General features: G+C 36.8%; 3 protein-coding genes and 1 non-coding gene across 5 annotated transcripts; 2 read left to right on the top strand and 2 right to left on the bottom strand.

Annotated features, from left to right (window-relative positions):
• The first annotated feature begins 3599 nt into the window (after positions 1-3599).
• Positions 3600-5260, top strand: LOC112166579 (phospholipase A1-IIgamma). 2 transcript variants are annotated; one of them, XM_024303456.2, is made up of 3 exons: positions 3600-3879; positions 3970-4406; positions 4520-5260. In XM_024303456.2, the coding sequence occupies exons 1-3, from the start codon at positions 3720-3722 to the stop codon at positions 5138-5140; spliced, it is 1218 nt and encodes a 405-aa protein (XP_024159224.1). In that variant the 5' UTR covers positions 3600-3719; the 3' UTR covers positions 5141-5260. The 2 variants fall into 2 exon arrangements, with proteins under 2 accessions (XP_024159224.1, XP_024159223.1); XM_024303455.2 differs by having other exon boundaries at positions 3600-4406.
• Positions 5261-5272: 12 nt separating this feature from the next.
• On the top strand, positions 5273-5345 carry TRNAA-AGC. The gene has a single exon. It is a non-coding gene; the product is annotated as a tRNA-Ala (tRNA).
• A 91-nt stretch (positions 5346-5436) lies between these two features.
• LOC112166640 (GDSL esterase/lipase At5g45910) lies at positions 5437-7651 on the bottom strand. The gene is made up of 5 exons (XM_024303514.2): positions 7317-7651; positions 7009-7230; positions 6783-6931; positions 6184-6460; positions 5437-5794 (listed from the first exon to the last, which is right to left on the bottom strand). Exons 1-5 carry the CDS (start codon positions 7552-7554, stop codon positions 5589-5591), a joined length of 1092 nt encoding a protein of 363 aa, XP_024159282.1. The 5' UTR covers positions 7555-7651; the 3' UTR covers positions 5437-5588.
• Positions 7652-16692: 9041 nt separating this feature from the next.
• LOC112203015 (cysteine proteinase inhibitor 1) lies at positions 16693-17046 on the bottom strand. Its single transcript, XM_024344045.1, has one exon. It carries the CDS (start codon positions 17044-17046, stop codon positions 16693-16695), a length of 354 nt encoding a protein of 117 aa, XP_024199813.1.
• Positions 17047-22184: the final 5138 nt, after the last annotated feature.

Genomic DNA, 22184 nt, shown 5'->3' with positions numbered 1-22184 from the left:
ATAATCCTAGAAAAACTGATTAACAGTTTCTAATCAAAGTATTACAGTCAAGTGGGAGAAAGGTTCTATGTTATGGTCGGTATATATTGGAATTAAGTTACTAAATACATCGACATTGTAAGGAGCATTTAAACGTACTGCAGATTAATTAGTATTGATCGAGCTTAAATAAATGACAATATCTGGATAAAAACTAAATGCATAGAGATCTTATTTAAAAGTGCATTTTAATTCTCACATGCATTTTTGGGTCAGTTGGGTGCCTTGGGTGCCACCGCTAGTTTTCTAAAGCCAACATGAGTCGGCCGTGTGAAGTAAACATACGTGCATGTCCAATGGTAAATTTATATATATTTTTTATAGAGTCAAAATTAATAAAATTGAAAGGTGCATTCTCGCATAATCTCGATCATAAGAATCTATGTTTTGTACGGTCTCTTCTGCATGGCTTTAACACATAAACAAATGTGATTAGATGAATCTTGGGTTTACTCTAAATGGATATAAGGTTTGCAATAATTTGAAAACCCTTCACGTATAAGATCACATTAGGATCGGACTTTGCTAACATAAGTATCTTTTTTCATTACATAGAAAATCTTAGTTAGGCATTAAACCAATCTACCCGGGAGTGTGTTGCACTTAATTTATAAATGATAAATAAATTCATGATAATAATGTGAAGAACGGAGAGCGGGTTATATGAAAGCATGCAGCATGAAAGCAATGTAACAAGCCCTAGCTATAAATGTAATGTGCGTAAACTAACCTAGCTAGCTTCCCAAAGTGGTCCTCCAAGATTTAGCCTATCCTCACAAATATTAATCATCGGATAGTGATTTCGATCATTTATGCAGCTAGCACCACTCCTAGCACATCGCTGAGGCCAACGAAGCATGAGTTAATGCATGCATGTACATCGATCTAACGTAATATTAAATCTTTTTAAAGCCTTATTTTAACTCGGCCGGAAAAATTTCAAAATTTAGAAGACTTTGCATAAAGTTAGGATTCGGATCTCATGTAACGTTACATGTCCTATTCTAACGTAGTTCATTTGTAGCTAATACGGATACATATTGAATACCATGTGACATTAGGTATATATTGTCTTACATAATAATATGTAGTCGCAAACTCTATTTAGTGGTAGTGATAGGTCATAGCATTTGATAAAGAAGACAAATATGAGTGCCAATATCGACTTATAGCTCCAAATTGAATGCACTAAGCTTGAGTTGGCCAATGACCACCACCAAGTCCAAGTGAATATAGCTAGACTCATATATAGCTACCTAGGCCACCATCATATTTTGCGAGTGCAATTAGTTCAAACCAATTAAGGCATTCATCACCACTTGCATGAAGTACCCAATAATGCTACTAATTAGTTATATTGCTTAGCTAGCATATGCACAAAAAGAAAAGCAGTGACAGAACTACCAATAATCACAACACATGATCCATCACATTCATGTATATATCCAAATCATCAATGATAATTCATGTGAACAAATAGAAAACTCACTCAAGATCTGGAAATTAAGACATAGACAATATTAACTTTACTATGGATAAAGATCTAAGAGGTATATGGTAGAATACAACTCAATAATGTATATCAAGTAACATTTATCTCTATATACTTACCCAAAAAAAATTATTAAACACATAGGTATAATCTAACGTGCAATAATAAAAGTGGGATGTTGCGGATGAGGTGTTAGATGATAGCAGATTTCGAACCACGAGTTTTAATACCATATTAGACAACTAGTAATGAACCAATCAGAATGAGCTGAATTAATGAACCGAAACCCTAATATATAGCTTAAGCTTTTTTTCTGCTGGATTGAGATTGCGCATCTGTGAAAGAGGGAGGTGAATATACTACTGAACAACATAACTGAAGGGGTAGGGCACCGTGGCGATTTGTCCCTCGACCTATTCTTAAGCGGCGGTGACCCAATTCAACAACTCCCGTGAACCAGAAGGCCAGCTGGTAAGTACCAGAGAGTCACACTTGTCACGGACTGGTGAGACTTGACCATTTCTCCCATATCTCTCTCTGTCTCTCACTCAGAGTTTACAACGCAGAACGGCAGAAGAGAATAATATCGGTTTTCAAAGAATCTTGAGGTACTCGTATGTCGGACCAAAACCCCAAAACTCTAGACCAATTTAGTGGATTTAGTGGATAGGTGCTATTGAAATCTGAAAGCCCATCATGAATACAGTTCATATGTGATGATGAAAAGCCCATCATGAATATAGTCCAAAGAACTATAGTGATTATGCTATAAAAGTGCAAATCTAGACGCTTTGATGGTTTCATACTTCCAATTTGTACTATGCAAGTTAACAATGGAGTTTCTTCTGATAAACAATAGCATTTAAATCAAAACTCCATCATAACCAAACATAGAGTTACAAATGTCTTGGTATTGATTCACCCATTTGTATTCTTCATGGCGTTGTATCTTCATTCCAATATGAGACTTCCATTTTCCATATTCATGACCAGTATAGAGACACACAACTCAAACATTTTTTTTTTTTTTTGGCTGAAGTCAAAGGTTAAGAGAGGCACCTTGCCTCTCTTAACCTTTGAGAATTTATTAAAGAAGAAAGAAAAAATACACAAAGGGAGGGGGACCAAAACCAAAACCTCCCATACCAAACAGAAAACAGCTATAGGAAAAAACAACTAACAAAAACGGAAATTCGGCATTCCCAAACTGTCACTCTGACAATGTCGGTCAATGAAAGGAGGAGCTAGATCCCACCAAGTCAGATCACTAGAAGTCGCACCGTAATTCGCTAATGCATCTGCAACGCGATTCCCTTCTCGAAAGATATGTGAAGATCGGAATTGCATTTGAGAAATACGATATAAACAATTACCCCACTCAATACGAAGCTGCCAAGGCACTAAATCTGGGGACTGCAGAAAGTTTAGAACTAGGGAAGAGTCAACTTCTAGCCATACATGTTTCCAGTCCCTTACCCAAGCTAGCTCAATAGCCTTAATGACACAACTCAAACATTTTAATTTAATGTAAAATTGATAAAAGAAGAAGACCATAACAGTGAAATTTATGTGATATACACACAAATTTATTGATTTTTTATATCATATCTGGTGTCCTCACCAATATTGTCTCATATGTTCGAGACTTGCCTTCTTCAACTTGCCAACATCCCATAATATTCACCCAATATAGATGTTGCCTTTTAGTGAAAGCAAAGCCATGACCTCTCTCTTTTTGCAACCAAAAAAGGGGATCATCTCTTCCTTTCTGCAACAAAAAAACGGTGATCTCTTTCATGGTGTCAATATAAGAATAGAAAAGCCAATTCTCCAAGTCCAAGCACAATTTGCCAAAAACTAAAGCTAGAGAATTGCTTTGGAAGCTGAAACTTTGTCCCTTCTAAGCCAAGTGTGGTACGTGGAATCGAACCAGACTTCATTAGAGAGATAGGGTTTCATTTAGGAGATGCAATCACATTGCTTGCAGCAACAGAATTACAGAATTGCACTCCAAACTTTCACACGCTTTTGTCTTTGAGATTTAGAAATCTGGAGCCAAATGGATCAAAGATTACACATGTGGATTGTATGGGATCAGAAAGTTCTTCTAGTCATGGTTTCACAGAATGGAAGTAAGCTACAAAGGTCAAGGTGATGATGCAAATAATATCAAATAATCTTCTTCAAAATGCATTCCAAGTTTTTTCGAGGAGTGTATATAAAGAAGGTGGTTAGACTCATCATCCAAACAAGAATGTTTCGTCACGAGAAAAAGATGGATAGCATTACTGGCAAGCACAGCATTGTGAAAAGATGGAAGAAACTAAGCGGCGAAGACAACTGGGAAGGCATGTTGGATCCTCTCGACATTGATCTTCGAAAGTACATAATTCACTATGGCGAAATGGCTCAATCTACATATGATGCTTTCAACACAGAGAGGGCATCAAAGTTTGCAGGAAGCAGCAGGTATGCCAGGAAGACCTTCTTCTCGAAAGTTTGTTTAGAGAAGGGCAATGCATTTAGGTACAAAGTGACCAAGTTTGTGTATGCAACTTCACAAATTCAAGTCCCGGAAGCGTTTATCGTTAAGTCTTTGTCAAGGGAGGCTTGGAGCAAAGAATCAAATTGGATGGGGTATGTTGCTGTGGCCACAGATGAGGGGAAGGCTGTGTTGGGCAGGAGGGACATTGTGATTGCTTGGAGAGGTACTGTTCAGTCCTTGGAGTGGGTTAATGATTTGCAGTTCAATATGGTTTCTGCTTCAACAATACTAGGTGAGGAGGCTGATGCTAAGGTGCACCAAGGTTGGCACTCCATCTATACTTCCGAAGATTCGCGTTCGCCTTTCAACAAAACCAGTGCCAGAATTCAGGTTTTACTTATCACTTGTCTAATTTAACTCGATCTGTAAGTTCATACTTTGAGTATACTCATGAATTAATCACTAACATAAACTCATCCACCCCGTCAATTTTGGTATGACAGGTTCTTGCTGAGGTGAGCAGACTAGTAGAGCAATACAAGGATGAAGAAATCAGCATAACCGTAACAGGGCACAGTTTAGGAGCAGCAATTGCCACACTAAGTGCAATTGACATAGTTGCCAACGGTATCAACAAACCGAAAGACCAGACAACAAACAAACTCTCATCATGTCCAGTAACAGCCTTTGTCTTTGCTTGCCCTCGAGTCGGAGACTCAAACTTCAAGAAAGTCTTCTCTAGCTACAAAAACCTCCGAGTCCTGCGAGTTCGCAATGCACTCGATATTGTCCCCAACTATCCGTTTCTAGTAGGCTATTCCGAGGTGGGAGAAGAGCTGGGAATCGACACTAGAAAGTCGAGCTACTTGAAGAGCCCTGGAAGCGTGGCGAGTTGGCATAACATGGAGGGGCATTTGCATGGAGTTGCAGGAACTCAAGGGAGTAAAGGAGGGTTCAAGTTGGAAGTGAAGCGTGACATAGCATTGATTAACAAAAGCAATGATGCTCTCAAGGAGGAGTATCTTGTGCCGGTTTCTTGGCGTTGTGAGAAGGACAAGGGGATGGTTCAAATGGATGATGGTTCTTGGCAGCTCATGGATCATGAGGAGGATTTTGATTCTTGACCTTAATATATGACTAGAATCATAAAATGTGTTGGAATATATTTCTATTGGTTTTTTTTTTTTTTGGTCTGAAAATTTGTACTGAAATTGAAACCCAATAAGACTCTCCTAGTTGAAAGACTTTTCATCGATGGGGATGTAGCTCAGATGGTAGAGCGCTCGCTTAGCATGCGAGAGGTACGGGGATCGATACCCCGCATCTCCATTTCTTTTTCCTTTTACTTTGCTATTTCCAACGACATTTGAAACACCGTCGTTTGTTTGAATCTACATATTGCAATGGTGCTCCCAAATTATTAGAAAATTACCTCCATAAGTAGGCAGCTAGCTTGTGAATACTAAAGCCATGAAGTTGAACTCAGTATTTGCACCCTCTTTTTATTTATACAATCAACTTGCTTTCTCTTTACTGGGAATTAATTGGCAAACTACCAGAACTAGAAGCTAGCTAGATGGGTGCCGTGAAATTTCCATGGATCATACCCTTGGCAATGTGGCTATAAGCTGCTTCTGTTAAGTGAAGTCCATCCCAATTTGCATATGACGATGGATCTTTGCAAGCCTTAGAACCAATATGTCCACACCTTGCCGAATTGTTGAAATTGTATGGTCCTCCTCCTCCGCAACAAGCTGCTAGACTTCCACTTGTGAACCCTAATCAATGTATACGAATTCAATATAGATTATCAGATATATTACATGTTAAAAATTTAGGAGTTTTTGAAACTTTGACAGACTTCTATTGTATGCAACTGGGTAAGCTAAATGTTTAGCATATACAGTTTAAGTTTAATTCTTTTTCATTTTCATAGTGTCAGACTTGTGAACCATTTTATACATTATCATTATTATGGGTTTTCAACTTCGTTAGTCGTTTTTATGTGTCTAAAGAGAGGATATTGAATGTTATATAGAAATGAATTTTGCCACGAAAAAATAAGAAGAGAAAGTTAGAATGTATATGTTAATGGTCAAAATGGGTGAAAATATACAATTTTAAAGCATTCAAGCACATAGGGAAATACCAGGAAAGCAAGTCTCACCATAATGTTGAGGGGCATGATAAAAAGGCATGGAAGCACCATAGTAGTCAGCATATATGATCCTTGCATGAGGGTATTTTTCTTCTAGTGTCCCTAGGGCACGTTTGAGCTCTTTGTTATGGTGCTTGGCAAAAGCATTGAACGCCTTCAAACACCCATTTCGTTTTTCATAATAAGCTTTGTTAGGGCCTCCATACAGAGTCAAGTAGACGGCTGAGCACCCAATTGGCAAATTTCCAGGCACCACTAGCTCCACTGCTCCTTCCTCTATCAATGCCTAGATACCACAAGGTCCACAAGAACCAACCAAGATCACACATTAATGAGGGTGACAAATGTAATGCTAGTCACGTATTTAAAATTTTAAGTGTTCTAGTTCATACACAGAAGTGAAGTATTCGTCACACACGTATTAAAAGGCTTTTAATACTTGCGGACCCAAAACGTTTAGATACTACTATAATATTGATCTGACATTGCTACACTCACCAAAATTTGTGTGCCAAATAATGCAATAATATTTAGTATATATTGATGTCACAAAAAATAAATTTGATAAATGTAACATTTCGGTAAAATAGATGTTTGATGTGACATACACCGGTGGCCTTAGTAATTGCATCCACAACAAGAGGCACCGAGGCTTTGAGCTGTTTAATGCTCCCACCAACAAAGAAGGCGTAGTTGTAATCGTTTCCACCTATCTCCCCCACCAGAAACAGAGCCTTCTTGAAGTAGTTCTCACATTCTGCATGTGAAGATTTCAAACTTAAAATTTTGACACTAAGAAATGAATTTACATGACGTTAGGCATTTGTTAATTACCTTGTTTGGTGTTGCAGAGTGAGGGCTTGAGCTCCTTGAACCAACCAAGCTGAGTGCTCAAGGAGTAGTTCGTGGCCAGAATCGATGACATTTTCCTTCGGTAGAAGAATTCAGGGTCAAGTGCAGTGGCTCCAGCAACAGCAAAGTTTACTCCTTGGTAAAAGTTTTGGCCTTTCTTTAGGGCTAAATATGGTGGTAAATGCGGCAATCCAGATGCCTCAGCTATAAACAACGTCAAAATTTACCATGAAGGGTGTCAAACAACATACAAATTATATGCTCTGGGAGAGGGAGGAGATAATACTTACCGATGAAGTCAACAATAAGGCGGCCATCGGAGAACCGGCCGGTTGCGTGGTGAAAAAAGGTCTCTCCATACGGTAGCTTACCAATGACGTCTGGGGGTGCGCGGGGATCAGAGAGAAGGAGATTTCCGGTGTCACTGAGGGAGTCACCGAAGTTGAATATTGCTTGATACTGTTGAAGACTTGATGAGACTATGTGCAAAGTCAAGCACAAAGAAGCTAGCAGGATAAACAGCTTCATGTTTAACAACTTAGCTTCTGTTTCTATTTCATACTAGACATATATATCTATTTCAGCATTAAGCTTAAAAGTATTTTCTCTCAGCCATTTAAGTTGTGTCAAGAATGTTGGAGTAATTATATGCTAAATGTAGCTGCCAACAACCATGACCGGCTTTGAACCAAGTCTACGCATAACTTTTTTTTCTTGGCACATAGTACATGCGAGTATTAATTAGAGATCAAATACATTGTCCCACACCAAAGAAGGAAATGTATGGGGGAGTGAAATTTGCACTTCTCTTTTTGTAAACCACACCCCCACTTTCATTTTAATATTTTTATTTCCACAATTACTCCTCTTACTTCTCAATCTCTTCTTCTTCGCATCTGGTTCTCTACATGCTCTACTCCTGTTTAGTTATCACATCCAGTTGCAGAAAACTTGAAGCCACAATAATCTAACAGAGTGAAGAAGGGGAAGAAAGATGTTGCTTAATCTTTATGCAGCTTTAGGAGGCAATCTCTGTTATGTCATAAAAACCGCCCAAGTAATGACAATTGTGTAGAGAATCTAGAAGAATAGTGGGGATTCAGCTTGTCGAGGTCTTCATCAAGTTTAGAAACATAGGGGGTAAAATATGCCGATGAAGATAGTTCTGCTGCCCAGCTGCGATTATGGGGTTTTGCTTTCTAAAAAATTGATCCTTTTGATTCTTTGAGCTCTTAACCAAGTTGGTTACACCGGTGCATTCCTCATGATATAATAGACTAATTTTCGTTTGGGTTTGATTTTCTCACCTCCTCCCTGTTTGGGAATGGTTGAACGATAACTTAGAACATGTCCTCATTGAATCTTCATTAGTGAAGCTCATTCTTGATAAAACAACAAAACTCGGACTTTTAGATTCTAGTATTGATTGACACCATAACCATTTCTTTGATTGATGAGATATTCTGGGTTGTCACAAGAGTGGTTCCAGCTCACCAGTCACCACCACTGTGCTTTTGTGCGTGACCCATTGGCCTCTTCTCCTCTCTTTCTTCTCTCTTCCATACCTCCTCCATGATTTTCACACTCTCTATTTCTCTCCCTGATCATGTAAACCCTCCATTTAACCCCCCAAAATCCTTTACAGAGTTCACATACCCATATAGAATACACAACCATAAAGGCTCTCATGGCTGCTTATCAGCTTTCTCTTTTGGCTCTGGTTTCTTTGACCCACAGTGCTCTGCTTTCCTCTCTGATTAAAGGGGATACGGGTTGAGAAGAAAAGGGGGAAAGAAGAAGTCAAGCAAGGGAGATGATAAAGACGATAAGGGTAAATTGGAAATTTCCCTAACAAAGGAGTGTGGTTTACAAAAAGGGGAGTGCAAATTTCACTCCCCAATGTTTATTGTGAGATTCATCCAGGAATTAAGACCATCTCCAAACGAAATGGCTAAAAATAGCCTTGGGGTTAAATTTTAGCCCTAAATTCTTTACTATTCATCGATGTGACATCAACCGTCTCCAACCCATCAAGACTAAATTTTAGCCCTAAAATATATTTTAAACATTTGAATGTGTTATATATATATATATATATATATGTCTGTGTGTGTGTTCTTATTTTTTATCAAATTCTTACTTATAGTAATTGAAATCATTTTTATGATAAAAAATATTTTTCTGATTGTACTTTTCAAATTCCATGTGTTGCTTCACAAGCAATGTTGTAGTTTCTTATACGATTTCATATATGTGGCATAGGTCATGAATAAAATAAATATTGAAAAAATAAGGTAGTAGAAGGATGATGTGAAAAATAAGGTTGAGCTGATATGCATTTATAGTGTAAATTTTTTTAAACCATATGTAAAAAAAATAATAAAAAAAATAAAACAATAGCTACATGACGTCAACAACTGGTCGTTGCTGACGTCATGCATTGGTCAAGCTGACCCTAAACGTGGGCCATTGTAGCTCTCTGATCCATTTCTTTATAGGGCTAAAAGGCTAACCAAATGGCTATTTTTGCCCCTTTGGGTTGCCATTTGCCCCTCAAATTTAGCCCTTTAGCCCTTCCCTTCATGGGTTGGACACCATTTTGGTTATTTTTTTGGCCCTTTAGCTCTTTGCCCCCATGGGTTGGAGAAGGCCTAAGTTCCCTTAATCTCTTGATCTCTTGTTCAAGTTGAAGCTCTAGCGATCCGTAAGTAATTCGAGGCGGATGAGATATCAAAAGAAGTTTTTCAGATTTAAATAATTTGGCTTATGACGTGGTAACTTGATATATTATGTAAAACTACTCCAACCAATATGTTACAGTTTTAGATATTTTTAGGATGAGGCTATTGCCACCCTACCATTTTCTTAGTTCACCCTACAAACATTTGAATTATTGAAAGACTATATTACCCAAGGTTCTAAAAATCGCTAGGCGCTAGTCGGGCGGTGGGCAAGGGACTAGCGCCCAGGCGGGTGCCTAGACAGCGCCTAGGAGGTTTTTAATTTGTTAATTTATAATTTATTTTTATATCATATAAAAATATATATAAGAGTATATATAAACTTTAAATGAATATATGAAGACTTATTATAACTTATAAAAAAGAATAATAAGATACCCTATAAAAACTATATTTTATTCCAAGTTTCCAGTGCCTACATGATTCAAACATAATCAATGAATTAAAGAGGGGAACGTAGGGCAGAGTGGAAGACCAATTCATTTACTATCTATTCTCCGTCAAAAAGAGAAAACGTGAAAGACCAAAAAAACAAAACAAGGTTCTCTCTCTTCCTCCTGCTCTCCTCCCCTCCGTTTTTCCGCCGGACCACAGTCTTGACGTCCCCCTTCGTCGGGCCTTGCCACCTTCCTTAACAAGCCCTCGAGCCTCCTTTGCGCTGCCTTCCTCATAGAAGCTGCTGGGTTGACCTCGAAGGCTTCTCCCTCTCTATCTCCATTCTCCAATAGCTGGATCGAAATCATGATTCTCTCTCTCTCTCTCACGATTTCACTCTCTGGGTTCGAAATTTGAAAGCGGATCTCATCCACTTGAGTACAATATGATCTCATTGAGAATAGAGAAGATATAATTCGTGATTCTGGAAAAAGATTGCAGTTTCTAAACCCAATCCGCCCAGATCCGCCTAGACCCGCCTAAAACTACCTAGGCGGCTGCCCAACTCCAGCCCGCCCAACAGCTCCGATTTTCCATTACTCGAGTTAGAGAGCCGCCGCCCAGGCCGAGTTTTAGAACACTGATATTACCCAATTGCAAAATGACTAATAAGTACATTAATTTTCTAAAATCTAAAAATGTAAGAAAAAATAAATATATAAGTAATTAATTAAATACAAAGATTACTTAATTTCTAATTGAATAACATTAATCTTTATCTTCCTCAACCCAAATTTGAATTTATTACTATTTTTTTGTCTTTTTGTTGCCTCCTCATCGTTAATTCGCTATTCAATTCACAAAACCATTACCTTTAACTTCATCAAAATCTTTGCAATATTCTTTGTGAACACCGAAAGTAAAAATTTAAAACACGAAGAGAAAAAAAATCAATCTCTTCTTCATCGATCATAGTTGTAAATTTACTAATTTTTTTACATAGATTAAATTGAGAACATTGAAATTCCTGATCCAAAAAAAAAAAAAAACATTGAAATTGAAAGAAATTTTTTTAAAAATGGTAGTAAATCAGATTATGATTTTATTAGGAAACTTTAATAAATTTTAATTGTTTTATGAGTATAAATTAAATGAGAGATTTTAGTTAAAAATATTTATTTTCTAATTGGATATGTCATATAAGGATATTCTTGGAAAGAGAAATGGGTTAAATAAGTAAATTTAATAATTGAAATTAAAATGTAGGGTGTAATGAGCAAGTAGGGTGAATAAAGAAAATGATAGAGTGGCAATAACTGCACCATATTTTTATCATGATTTCAAAATTGGGCTGGAACCCATGTTCAAATATAATATATAAAATGCACAAGGCTATAAAAGCATGATACTTAAATTTTAGATTCAAATTTAAGTCCAGATTAGCTGAAATAATGATTTGAGCTAATCTGCATAGTGTAGAAAATGATATATTTTTGCACTCAAATTTTGAACTCATATTGTTAGATTCTTAATTAACTATTTAAGTACGGTCTTGAATATGAGTCTTTCTTACCGTGGCAAAGATTCAAATACTAATCTTTTAGATCACAAGTCAACACAGACACGTATTTCAATAAAGATTCATTTACTTCACGGTAAAAACAAACCCGCATACAATAAAAAATTAAGATCCCTAGTTTTTTTTTTTTTAAACTAATTTCTAGATTATAAACTTCATACAATTAGGTTTCTTTGATGACAATACTTGTCTAGTATTCGATTTGGATCAGTTTTGCAACTACCATGCTCATTTCCCATAGTCTTGAAAATATCACATAAACAAGAAGAAAAATCAAAGACAAAATATTCAATTCCAAAAAATTAAGAATAATCAGGTGATTTTTGAATTTTGACTATCAAATATGCAACTTCTATTATCACCTATCTCTCTTTTCAACTAGGCTATCCGGTTGATTTATTGGCAGATAAAGGACTTCTTATTGGAGATGGTTTGAGTTCTGTGGTTTTTGGAAATTTGGCAGATGGGTATTTTAGAATCACCATTGATCCCCTCAACGATCTCTCCATCTGGTTGGATGTTGCTGCTGGTGGCTCTATTCTATAGGGCGGCGGCGCTGCTGGTTCTTCTTCGTTGATCGCAACTATGTTGGCTAACCAAGACTGTGAGCATGCCTGGTTTAGGCCCACTATGCTTGTTTGTTTCTTTTTTCGTTTGGGCCTATGTTGTCTACTTATGTTTCTTTCAGGAAGGCTTAGGGCTAGTTTGGGATTGCTGTGACTTTAAAAAAAAAAACTTCTGCTACCATGTTGTGAGAATAATAATCAGGTGTGAATTAGAATAGTTTTGTGTTTGGTAAATAATATTTTTAAAAGTGCTGTCAGTACATAAAACAACTGCAGAGTGTGTTTTGATCCATAGTAGCTTCTAAAAGCAACCTCTAGGCTGCTTCTAAAATCTGTTGTCAATGACTTATAACTTTCAATTAAACCTGCTTTTTATTTATTTACCAAACACAATAAAATCTAAAATTTTGAACAAAAACTGATTTTTTTTTTTAAAGCGAAGCAATCGCAAATGGGGCCTTAGTTGTCCTTCTTGTGTAACAGTTTCCCTTTAATATATCAGTTCTTGTTGTTTGCCAAAAAAAAAAAGAGAAGTTAATTGTCGCTTTGTAGGATTGAACACTTGGTAAAACTATGTACAAAGTTAGGTAGGAGGCTAGCAGGATGAAGAACAACTTCATGTCTTGAAAATAACTCAAAAACAAGAAGAAAATCATAGACAAAAAATTCAATTCCAAAAAATTAATAATAAAGGCTAAATACTAGTTACTATCCTGTGGTTTGGGTCCAAAATCAATTTAGTCCTAGGACTTTCAATTTAATAAAAAACACCCATGTACTAGTATTTCTAATCTAATAGGTCATTTCGTCATGCATCCATGAAATGGAGTTGTTAAACCACTGACGTGGCATGCCATTAACTTAGCTCTGATGGGGCCATATTGGAAGGAAAATTCCAAAGGAGTTCTAACTAGGGCTGCACACAGATTGGGTTGGATCAGTTTTGACTCCAAACCGTCTCTATGCCAAAGTGAGCGGTTTAGGCATTTTGAAAAACCGGTCATAAAAAAAAAAAAAAAAAAAAACTTAATCCAACCCAATCCAATCCAATTAAAGATGGTTTGGTTTGGTAGGTTAGGCGGTTTTCACCTATATAATATTAACGTGCTATTTATGAAAACATTCATAATAAAAATTCAATCTAAAGAATTGAAATTATGTTAAATTATCTAAATTTAAAATTCAATAATTAAAATCTAAAACATATAGTCCAAAACTAAAACCTAAATTAGATTCAAAGTGATTCACTTATTTAACGACTTAGCCATCAATACTAACTTAATATGATAGTATTAAAGATCAAAGAATGAGAGATTTAGAGATCAGAGATGTGATATGAAAGGATAAAAAAAATTGTAGTGATTATATACTAAGGTTTTAGGCCTTTGGGCCTTGAATTCAATATGATAGTATATCATTTGAGAATAAAGTTATAACTGGAGATTTAGATTTATTATGTGTATATATAAATATAAAAAACTTTTTCTCTTATATTTCAAACATATCGGTCGGTTCGGGTTCTGCGGTTTAAGTACAAGAGAAACCAAACTAACCCAATTCATAAATGGTTTGGTTCGGTATTGAACCGATTTTCAATTTTTAAAGTTAAAAACCTTAACCAAATCATATTTATCAGTTGGTTTTGACCGGTTTGGCCGGTTTGTACCATGTTTTGCACACCCCTAGTTCTAACCCAAATTACACTCAAAATCCCAATTATGCGACCTCTCCCCCTAAACAAACACAAATATGAAAACCTCCGCTAACCAAATAGGAAAGATCTTATTTTGCTTGGAAGTACCTCTTCTCGAAGCAAATTCAAAATTCCAAAGCTTTCCAGAAACGTTCTTATCATACCCAATTCAGAGCTTTTCTGAATTTCCAGTAACTGTAAAATATTGAAGTAATGATGGAGTCAGGGGGGCGATCAAGAACTCAGGCTATTGTTGCGGACGGCTATCTGTTTCGAATGTATCTGCACCTAATTTAACTATATAGATGAGATTGACCTGGACCTAAATAACAAGTCTTATAGTCTAATTGAATATCCTTTTTCATTCATAATTATTATCAGGGGAAGATTCAGTGTACCAACGTGCATTTGCACCTACATAAATTGATGGTTATATTATATTAAATACACTCTTAGGTTATTAATAAAAATATTAATTATAAGGATTAATTTCAGTTTACTCCTCTAAGGTTTGGGGGTGAAATCCCTCTACTTTCAATTTTGAATTTTTACCCCCTAAACTTTTCAATTTCAATCAGCCGTGTCCAATTTTTACTGTTCCGTCCAAATTGGACGTTAAGTTTGACTTTTGAGGGTTAAAATTGTCATTTCAACATAATTTTTTTTTTTTTTCTGTTTTTTTTTTTTTTTCTGCTTCTTATTTTTTTTATTTTTTATTTTATTTTATTTTTTTATTTTGTCTCCAACCTATACACCACAAGTTATAATAGGTTTATAAAAACAAAAAAATACTCTAGGTAGTTGAAAGCCGCTCGCTGGTCTACGATATTTGTGACATATCTCCGATAAAGTGAAGAATTTAGGATATATCCCAAATAAAGTGAAGAAATATTTGTAAAAAATAATTTTACACTTTATCTGTAAATAAATATCTGTATATCCCCAATAAAGTGAAGAAATATCTGTGTAAAATCATTTTTGGTCTACGATATTTGTGATGAATATCTGTGTAAAATCATTTTTGGTCTACGATATTTGTGATATATATCCAATAAATTGAAGAATTTTAGGATATATCCCCAATAAAGTGAAGAAATATCTGTAAAAAATGATTTTACACTTGATCTGTAAATATCTGTATATCCCCAATAAAGTGAAGAAATATCTGTGTAAAATCATTTTTTACAGATATTTATTTACAGATAAATATTGGATATATATCACAAATATCGCAGACCAAAAATGATTTTACACAGATATTTCTTCACTTTATTGGGGATATACAGATATTTATTTACAGATAAAGTGTAAAATTATTTTTTACAGATATTTCTTCACTTTATTGGGGATATATTCTAAAATTCTTCACTTTATCGGAGATATATTACAAATATCGTAGACCAATTAGCGGCTTTCAACCACCTAGAATATTTTTTTGTTTTTATAAACCTATTATAATTTGTGGTGTATAGGTTGAAGACAAAAAAAAAAAAAAAAAACTAAAAAAAAAAAAAAAAAAATTTAAATTTTTTTAAATTTTTTATGTTGAAATGACCATTTTAGCCCTCAAAAGTCAAACTTAACGTCCAATTTGGACGGACCAGTAAAAATTGGACAAGACTGATTGAAATTGAAAAGTTTAGGGGGTAAAAATTCAAAATTGAAAGTAGAGGGGGTGAAATGATGACACCCCCAAACCTCAGGGGGGTAAACTGAAATTAATCCTAATTATAAATATCAAGGGTTGAGATCATTTTGTAAGTGTTGGGTCATTTGCACCGTCGGTGCATAGAATAATTTCTATTATCTGTGATATTAAAGCAATCTGCAACTCTTGGGCTACCCATTCCATGTGCCTCTTCGCCAACTTCATTGCAGAAGTTTCAAACTTCCAAGGACACTCTCTTAGACTTATAGATCCCTTCCCCTCTCTCTGTAATATGCGTGTGTTTTATTTTGATGTGTCTGAAAATTCAGAAATACGTGAAATGATTAGGATGTTTTGGGTCTAAATTAAATAAATAAATGATGGAATAGGGAGAGAAGACAAACTTCACGTAGAGTCTTCACTTTTCCCTTGCCCACCAGTCACTTCGCATCGCCACTCGATTTTTCTTCAGGTTTCTCAATTTCCTTTCTCTCCGATCTTTTTCATTTCTCAATTTCAGCAGTCCGATTCAATTTTTTGGATTTTTTATTCTTGGAAGAAAATATGGGATATGTGTAATGATTCTGGACTTGAATTTCCCAATTTTGTTTATTCTGCTTCTGCTTGCTTTTACTCCATTTGCTGTTGTTGCTCAGGTTTGATCCTTCATCCTTGTAAACTACAAAATCTCATGCTTCTCTGTGTTAGAAGAGAGCTATGGTTAATTTTGGAATTTTCTCAACAATATGGGCCCATTAGAGCTGAGCTGGCATGCCACGTCAGCGGTTTAACGGCTCCATTTTACGGACGAAATGACGTATTAGATGAGAAATAAATCAATAATAGTGCAGGGGTGTTTTTGATTAAATTGGAAGTTCAGGGACTGAATTGATTTTAGACTTAAACTACATGGTAGTAATCAGTATTTAACCCTAATAAGAATCACGCATTTTTGACTATCAATATGCAACATCTATTACTGATATCTTCTTCATTTCTTTATTATAACAAAAACTGATAGAACGGAAGTACAAATTGTGATCCTACTATCCATATCTCAAATATTATTTTCTAGTAAAGGAGACCAATTTTCTAGATGTCTCTTGTAAGTTCTCAAAGACGAAGCTCTCATAATTCACAGTCGAGGATCCATCCTTGACACTAATGACAAGCTTATAATTTGTTCCAGCTACGACTTGTTCCTGGCCTTGAACCACCCTCAAGAAAAATAACGCCTTGTGGGATTGCTGGTTGTACTCGGTGACCGCCCACTTTGCTATATCTTGCACATGCGGGTCACCGATATTCTTGATGGGTTCCCAACCACCTGCAATTTGGTCTTCAAATGGATCTCCGGCAGCTGCGACCAGAGGAAGGAGGAGAGAAAGAAGTGCAAGGAAGAGGCACTGAGTACACATCATCCTGATCTCGTTTTCAAGTTTTAGTCGACTAGCTTTAGTTTTGTTGGAATAGATCGATCGACTCAATGCTTAGGGAGATGAGATCCAGGTGGTGATGCAGTCTAGGGTATATATACTATCAGAATTCATGTCATTACTAATTTTATTATGATTACTTTCTATTTTCATTACTAATTTTATTATGATTACTTTCTATTTTTATTTTTATGCATTTACTTTAATTTTTGAATTTTCTAATTAATGTTTAACTTTTATTAATTTTTTACTTTTCTCACAATTTACTTTTACTCGAATTAATTGACCAATGCATTTCTATATATTTCTTTGTTCAAATGAACAATCTTCTCAAATCTTTTTTCTTGGAAAACTTCCCAATCAAGACAAAAGAACGCGCTCCACGCGATACAAACCTAGAAAACGCAATTGCTTGATTTTGTTCAAGTCCGGATGTGTAACACCCAAGAAATTCGTTATTATTTTCCTAGGATTTTCCAGAATTAATTCAGTGGTTTGTGGATGGAGTAGAATTATTTTCGGATGAATAATTATTCAGGAAGCGTCATTTAGTGGGGGGAAGGGGGGGCGCAAAAGTTGACTTTTTATACGTTAGTTTTCTCCTAAAACTTCATTCACAAAAGTCGTAGAGCGCGTCGATACGAGTTTGTGGACATATGGCACGCATAAATCGGAGTTCGTATGAAGAAGTTATGGTCAGCGTAAGTTTATGCCATTTTTAGAAATTACTATAAATAGAAGTTACTATTTTGGAAATTCATAATCTGATATTTTTGGAAACCTTCCATTTTCGAAAAGTCAGAAGCCTCCGTCCTCTCTCCTAAAACGCGACGGACCCTACTTGGACCCGGTATTCCGACCCGGCCAACGCTTCTTTTTCCGGTGATCTCCGACGACGGCACCAACACAGATCGTTTCGCCATTCCTTCCGGTCATCTCTGTGGTGGCCTCTTGCAACGATTCACACTCATGGCGGCGCTGCAAGGCGGTGAAGTTAGGATTGATAGGACCCCACCGGAAGTCTCACCTCCGGCGACTGCGGAAGGTGAAACCAACCTTTTTGAGTTTGCAGCAGCCTCCCTTGTCGATCCCTGGTGATGGTTTTGCTTAATTCTCGTTGTAGAGTTGCAACTCACAGTGAACAGTAAATATTGGACTTTGGACGGCGATCTAGGCTGAGTTGGCTTGAACCTCAGGTATTAAAGTTGCTCTACTTGGTATTCTTGACATTTTGGATGGTTGGATTGATGTAGTTTTAAGTTTTGGCCAGTGGTGGTTGTGGTGGTTGTTCTACCGCCTGTGGCTGCCCTGTGATGGCGTTCCGGCCATGTAAGGAGCAGCTTATTGTGTTATTTATCATCTATTCGTCGATACGAGCATTTTGATATATAATACGTAATTTTTGGAGATCGTATGAGCATGTTAGGGTTGTTATGATTTCGAACCGTTCGGTTTTCGATCCATGTGGATTCGATTGTCCGATCGACCTGTGGTTTTGATATATCGATCGTAGAAGTGTTCTGGAGACTTTGGGCAGTCTCGGATGAGGTTTCGCCTCGATTGGCGTTACTTTTGGAGATTTTCGTTCAAAACGAGGGTTTCGGACTTTAATCGCTTGTGATTTGTGTACAAAGTTGAGAATGTATGTAATTGGGTACTTGACGAAGTATTCTTGGACGGATATTTTATGGTTGTGCTACTCTGTTCTGCATAGAAGATGCAGCAGGATTCAAAGGTGAGTGATCTCACAATGTTCATTTACGAATGGAAGTTACCTTATTGTTTTGGAAGTTATTTATTTGACTGCAAACTATAGTTGATATTAGTAGCATTCCTGAGTGAATGACTACGTGTATGTGTGTGTGTGTGTGTGTGTGTGTGTGTGTGTGTGTGGGTGTAGGTTGATGGGTGATTTAAACAATATGTATGCCGGGGTTTCATTCTATTGTTTTGAGGCTTGACTTTTCGGGAAACAATATTTTGGGAATTGGGAATTTCTATTTTTTGAAAAGTATCAAGGTTTGTTGTGAGTTGCTTTAACGAGATTTGAAATGTTTTGATCAGACGACCGGGGGTCTGAAGATCTGAGAGTCACGAGTTGTGATTTTTCTTTTTGAGTTGATTTAACATTTTGGGTCCAGTGTGATTTACTTAATGTTTTGAATCTGATGACCGGGGGTCTGAGGATTCGGAGGTCACGGGGTGACATCTCCTTTTGATTTGGTTTAACATTTTGGGTCCAGAGTGACTTGCTTACTGTTTTGATCTGGCGACTGGGGAGTTCTGATGATCGGAGGTCACAGGGTGACATCTTATTTTGAGAGTTGAGTAACATTTGGTCTTGAGTGACCACTTTTAAATGTTTTGATCTAACGACCGGGGAGGTATGAGGATTCGGGTTTGCTTGGAGTGACCTCAGACATATATATCGGGACTTCACACCTTTGGCCGGGTGAGTGGATGCGATCAGTTAAAGCTCTAATATGTTGCCATTGTACATTATGGAGAGTAGTAGAGAGATACTTGATGCTCATGAGTACGTGTTTTAAAAAGAGAGTTTCATGAATTCTTTCTTTTAAATGTCCAGGTGAGACTTGTGGTCATATTTAATTGTCAAAGTTTTAATTAATATGATTTTGTCACTGGGTGACTTTTGTTGTGTTCTTTGAGAAAAAGCATATTTAATTGTCCGAGTTTCAATTAATATGATTTTGTCACTGGGTAACTTTTGTTGTGTTCTTTGGGAAAAAGCATATTTAATTGTCAGAGTTTCAATTAATATGATTTCATCACGGGGTGACTTTTGTTGTTTTCTTTTGGAAAAAGAATATTGTTTTGGGAAGCATGGTATGTGTTTCTTTTTCTCGAGTTGAAAGGTTTTCCTCATTTTGGTGTGAGTTGTATGGAGTTTTGTTTTGAGTTACTTATACCAGCTTTCATAAGCTTATCGAGTTTGTTGTGTGGCAAGTCGGTGCATTATTCGATGGTGTAGGGGTTAATTCTTTAGGTCAGGGTAATCGTGGCTGAAGCTGAGTTTTCGATAGTTGCAGCTTTACGGTAGGAAGCCAAATTTGTGACTTTACCGTTGTTAGGACTTCCGCTTGTAGTAAGCTCTGAGAAGTATTTAGTTATTATTTTGTTATGGCAACTTAATTCGTAAACTTGTGTAATATTTGACTCTGTGGAGCGAATCTGTATTGACATTGAGGGTTTAGGGCATCAGTATGTACTTGGTTTAAAAGGAAAAGTTTTTCAGGTATTTTGTATTGAAGGCTGAACCATCACGCATATATAATTATAGGACTATATATTGATTTTTAAGTGTGTTTAAAAATCGCGGTGTGGCAGGCTGCGCCTCGACATTGGTGACCGCCTTGGCCTCACTAGCACAACATGTGTAGCCGAATGGGAGGCTTGTGTTATGGGAGGGCCTCAAGCCCGGAGGCTGGGGTCAGGAGTAGTGTTTCTTCTCTTTCAGTTAAAGAAGGCAGTTACGACGTGGTTGTGTGTTAGGATCAGAGTCTGATTGGGAGGGATTGGAGTGGCGTCAATGACGCCGGGCTGGGTACTTGGGTTGGATGGCTGGATGGGAAAGATCTGGTGGACGAAGGTGCTCGGACTCCTGAATCGGTTTTTATACCTTTTGTCGGTTGGTGTGGGATGTTGGCCATGACGGTTGGTGTCACTTGTCGGTGGTCTGACGGCAATGTGGTTGTGGTGATGGCCTGACGCCGGCGGTGGGGGGTAGGTTTGGAGGTAGGGAGGTAGGGTTGAAGTTGTTGATTTGTGCCGAGAGGAATGGGTACTGTCTCGTTGCTGGTTTGGTCTTCTCTGGGTCTGAATATTGCTATTGGGCCTTATCTGGGCTGGCGAGTCTGTTTGAGCTAAATTCTTGGGCCATGTCGTAGTTGTTTTTATATTTCAAGTTGTTACTTTTTTATGTTGTTTAGTTAGGTTGCGTTTTTTGCTAGCAATATATCCATACATTTGTCATGTAGGGTTAGTCGGGCTATATACATGTGTGTGCAGTCAAAGTGTCTTATCTGCTCTAGGTAGACAACAAGTTCCTTGCTTCTTCAAATGGTCACTACTGCCTAGTAGCAATATCGTCGGATGTATCCTCAGGCGGCAACATAGTAGGAAAGTTATGCTTTTGGTAATTATGCTACGTTGTAATCGAATCGAGTTATCTTTCCGTTATGTCAAAGAAAATAGAGTAGCCAATAGAGCACTCTTTGCTAGTTGGTGCCTAGTTGATACATTTATTTGGTAGAAACTTTTGATATCATTTCGGGACGTTCTCTAGATGCTTATTATAATAAGGTGTTTAGGGACTTTTCAAGAGATTAACTTAGAAAGTTCACACTTCAGATCATTGGGAGAATGGGTTTACAAGAAATTAAGAAGGCAATTCAGATGGGTTATGATTTTTACAATCCCATACGAGTGTAGAAAGTACTGCAAATGAGAGTGGGAAATCTCTCCACTTCGGATAATCAGGATGCATTACAACTAAGATACTAATTAAATTTCTAATCACTTGGATGGGTTTACAAGAAATTTATTCTATTAAGAAATTTAGACACAATTAGGAGGGGTTTAGCCCGGTGGTCCTAGTGAGCAAGCCTACAACTTTCTGTGATCCAGCTTGGACAGCCATCTTTCAACTAATCTAGTCAGGTTTAATTTCATCCAAGTTAATTTAATCATAGTGATGCTTGATCAAAACTTTTTCTGTCATCTTTACCAAAAAAACAAAACAAAAATATTCTGTCACATATGCTCATTGGAAGGAACCAATAAGACAGAAGGGGAGACATAATTTTGGGTAGTTGTTGAAATACACAAGGAACTAAACTACTCATACTGGGATTGCTGTATTTGCCTTCTAAGAAAACTTTGGCAGTCCACCTATATGCTGCTTCAGTAAAGTGCAGGGGTGGCCCTGGGGTGTTCAAATGGAGCAGCCGCATAAGGCCTCCGGTTTTCGAAAGCCTCTAAATTCAATTTTATAATGGCTTTAGATAAATATATATGTCAAGAATGCTAAAACTTACATAATTGTTGTTTAGTTCAGTTGACAACTCTACCTTAAATTGTCAAGCTTGATTGATCTCGGG

Source organism: Rosa chinensis, chromosome 5 (assembly GCF_002994745.2).
Source record: "Rosa chinensis cultivar Old Blush chromosome 5, RchiOBHm-V2, whole genome shotgun sequence".
Classification (NCBI taxonomy): Eukaryota; Viridiplantae; Streptophyta; class Magnoliopsida; order Rosales; family Rosaceae; genus Rosa; species Rosa chinensis.
This window is presented reverse-complemented; position numbering and strand designations above follow the sequence as displayed.

Excerpts from the sequence above, each read along its gene's own strand:
- LOC112203015 (XM_024344045.1), bottom strand. The coding sequence starts at position 17,046 with ATGTGTACTCAGTGCCTCTTCCTTGCACTTCTTTCTCTCCTCCTTCCT.
- LOC112166640 (XM_024303514.2), bottom strand. The coding sequence starts at position 7,554 with ATGAAGCTGTTTATCCTGCTAGCTTCTTTGTGCTTGACTTTGCACATA. Across the intron at positions 7,231-7,316 it reads CCTTATTGTTGACTTCATCG|CTGAGGCATCTGGATTGCCG; the intron begins GTAAGTATTATC and ends CGTTGTTTATAG. Across the intron at positions 5,795-6,183 it reads TCATGCCCCTCAACATTATG|GGTTCACAAGTGGAAGTCTA; the intron begins GTGAGACTTGCT and ends TACATTGATTAG.
- LOC112166579 (XM_024303455.2), top strand. The coding sequence starts at position 3,720 with ATGCATTCCAAGTTTTTTCGAGGAGTGTATATAAAGAAGGTGGTTAGA. Across the intron at positions 4,407-4,519 it reads AAACCAGTGCCAGAATTCAG|GTTCTTGCTGAGGTGAGCAG; the intron begins GTTTTACTTATC and ends TTGGTATGACAG.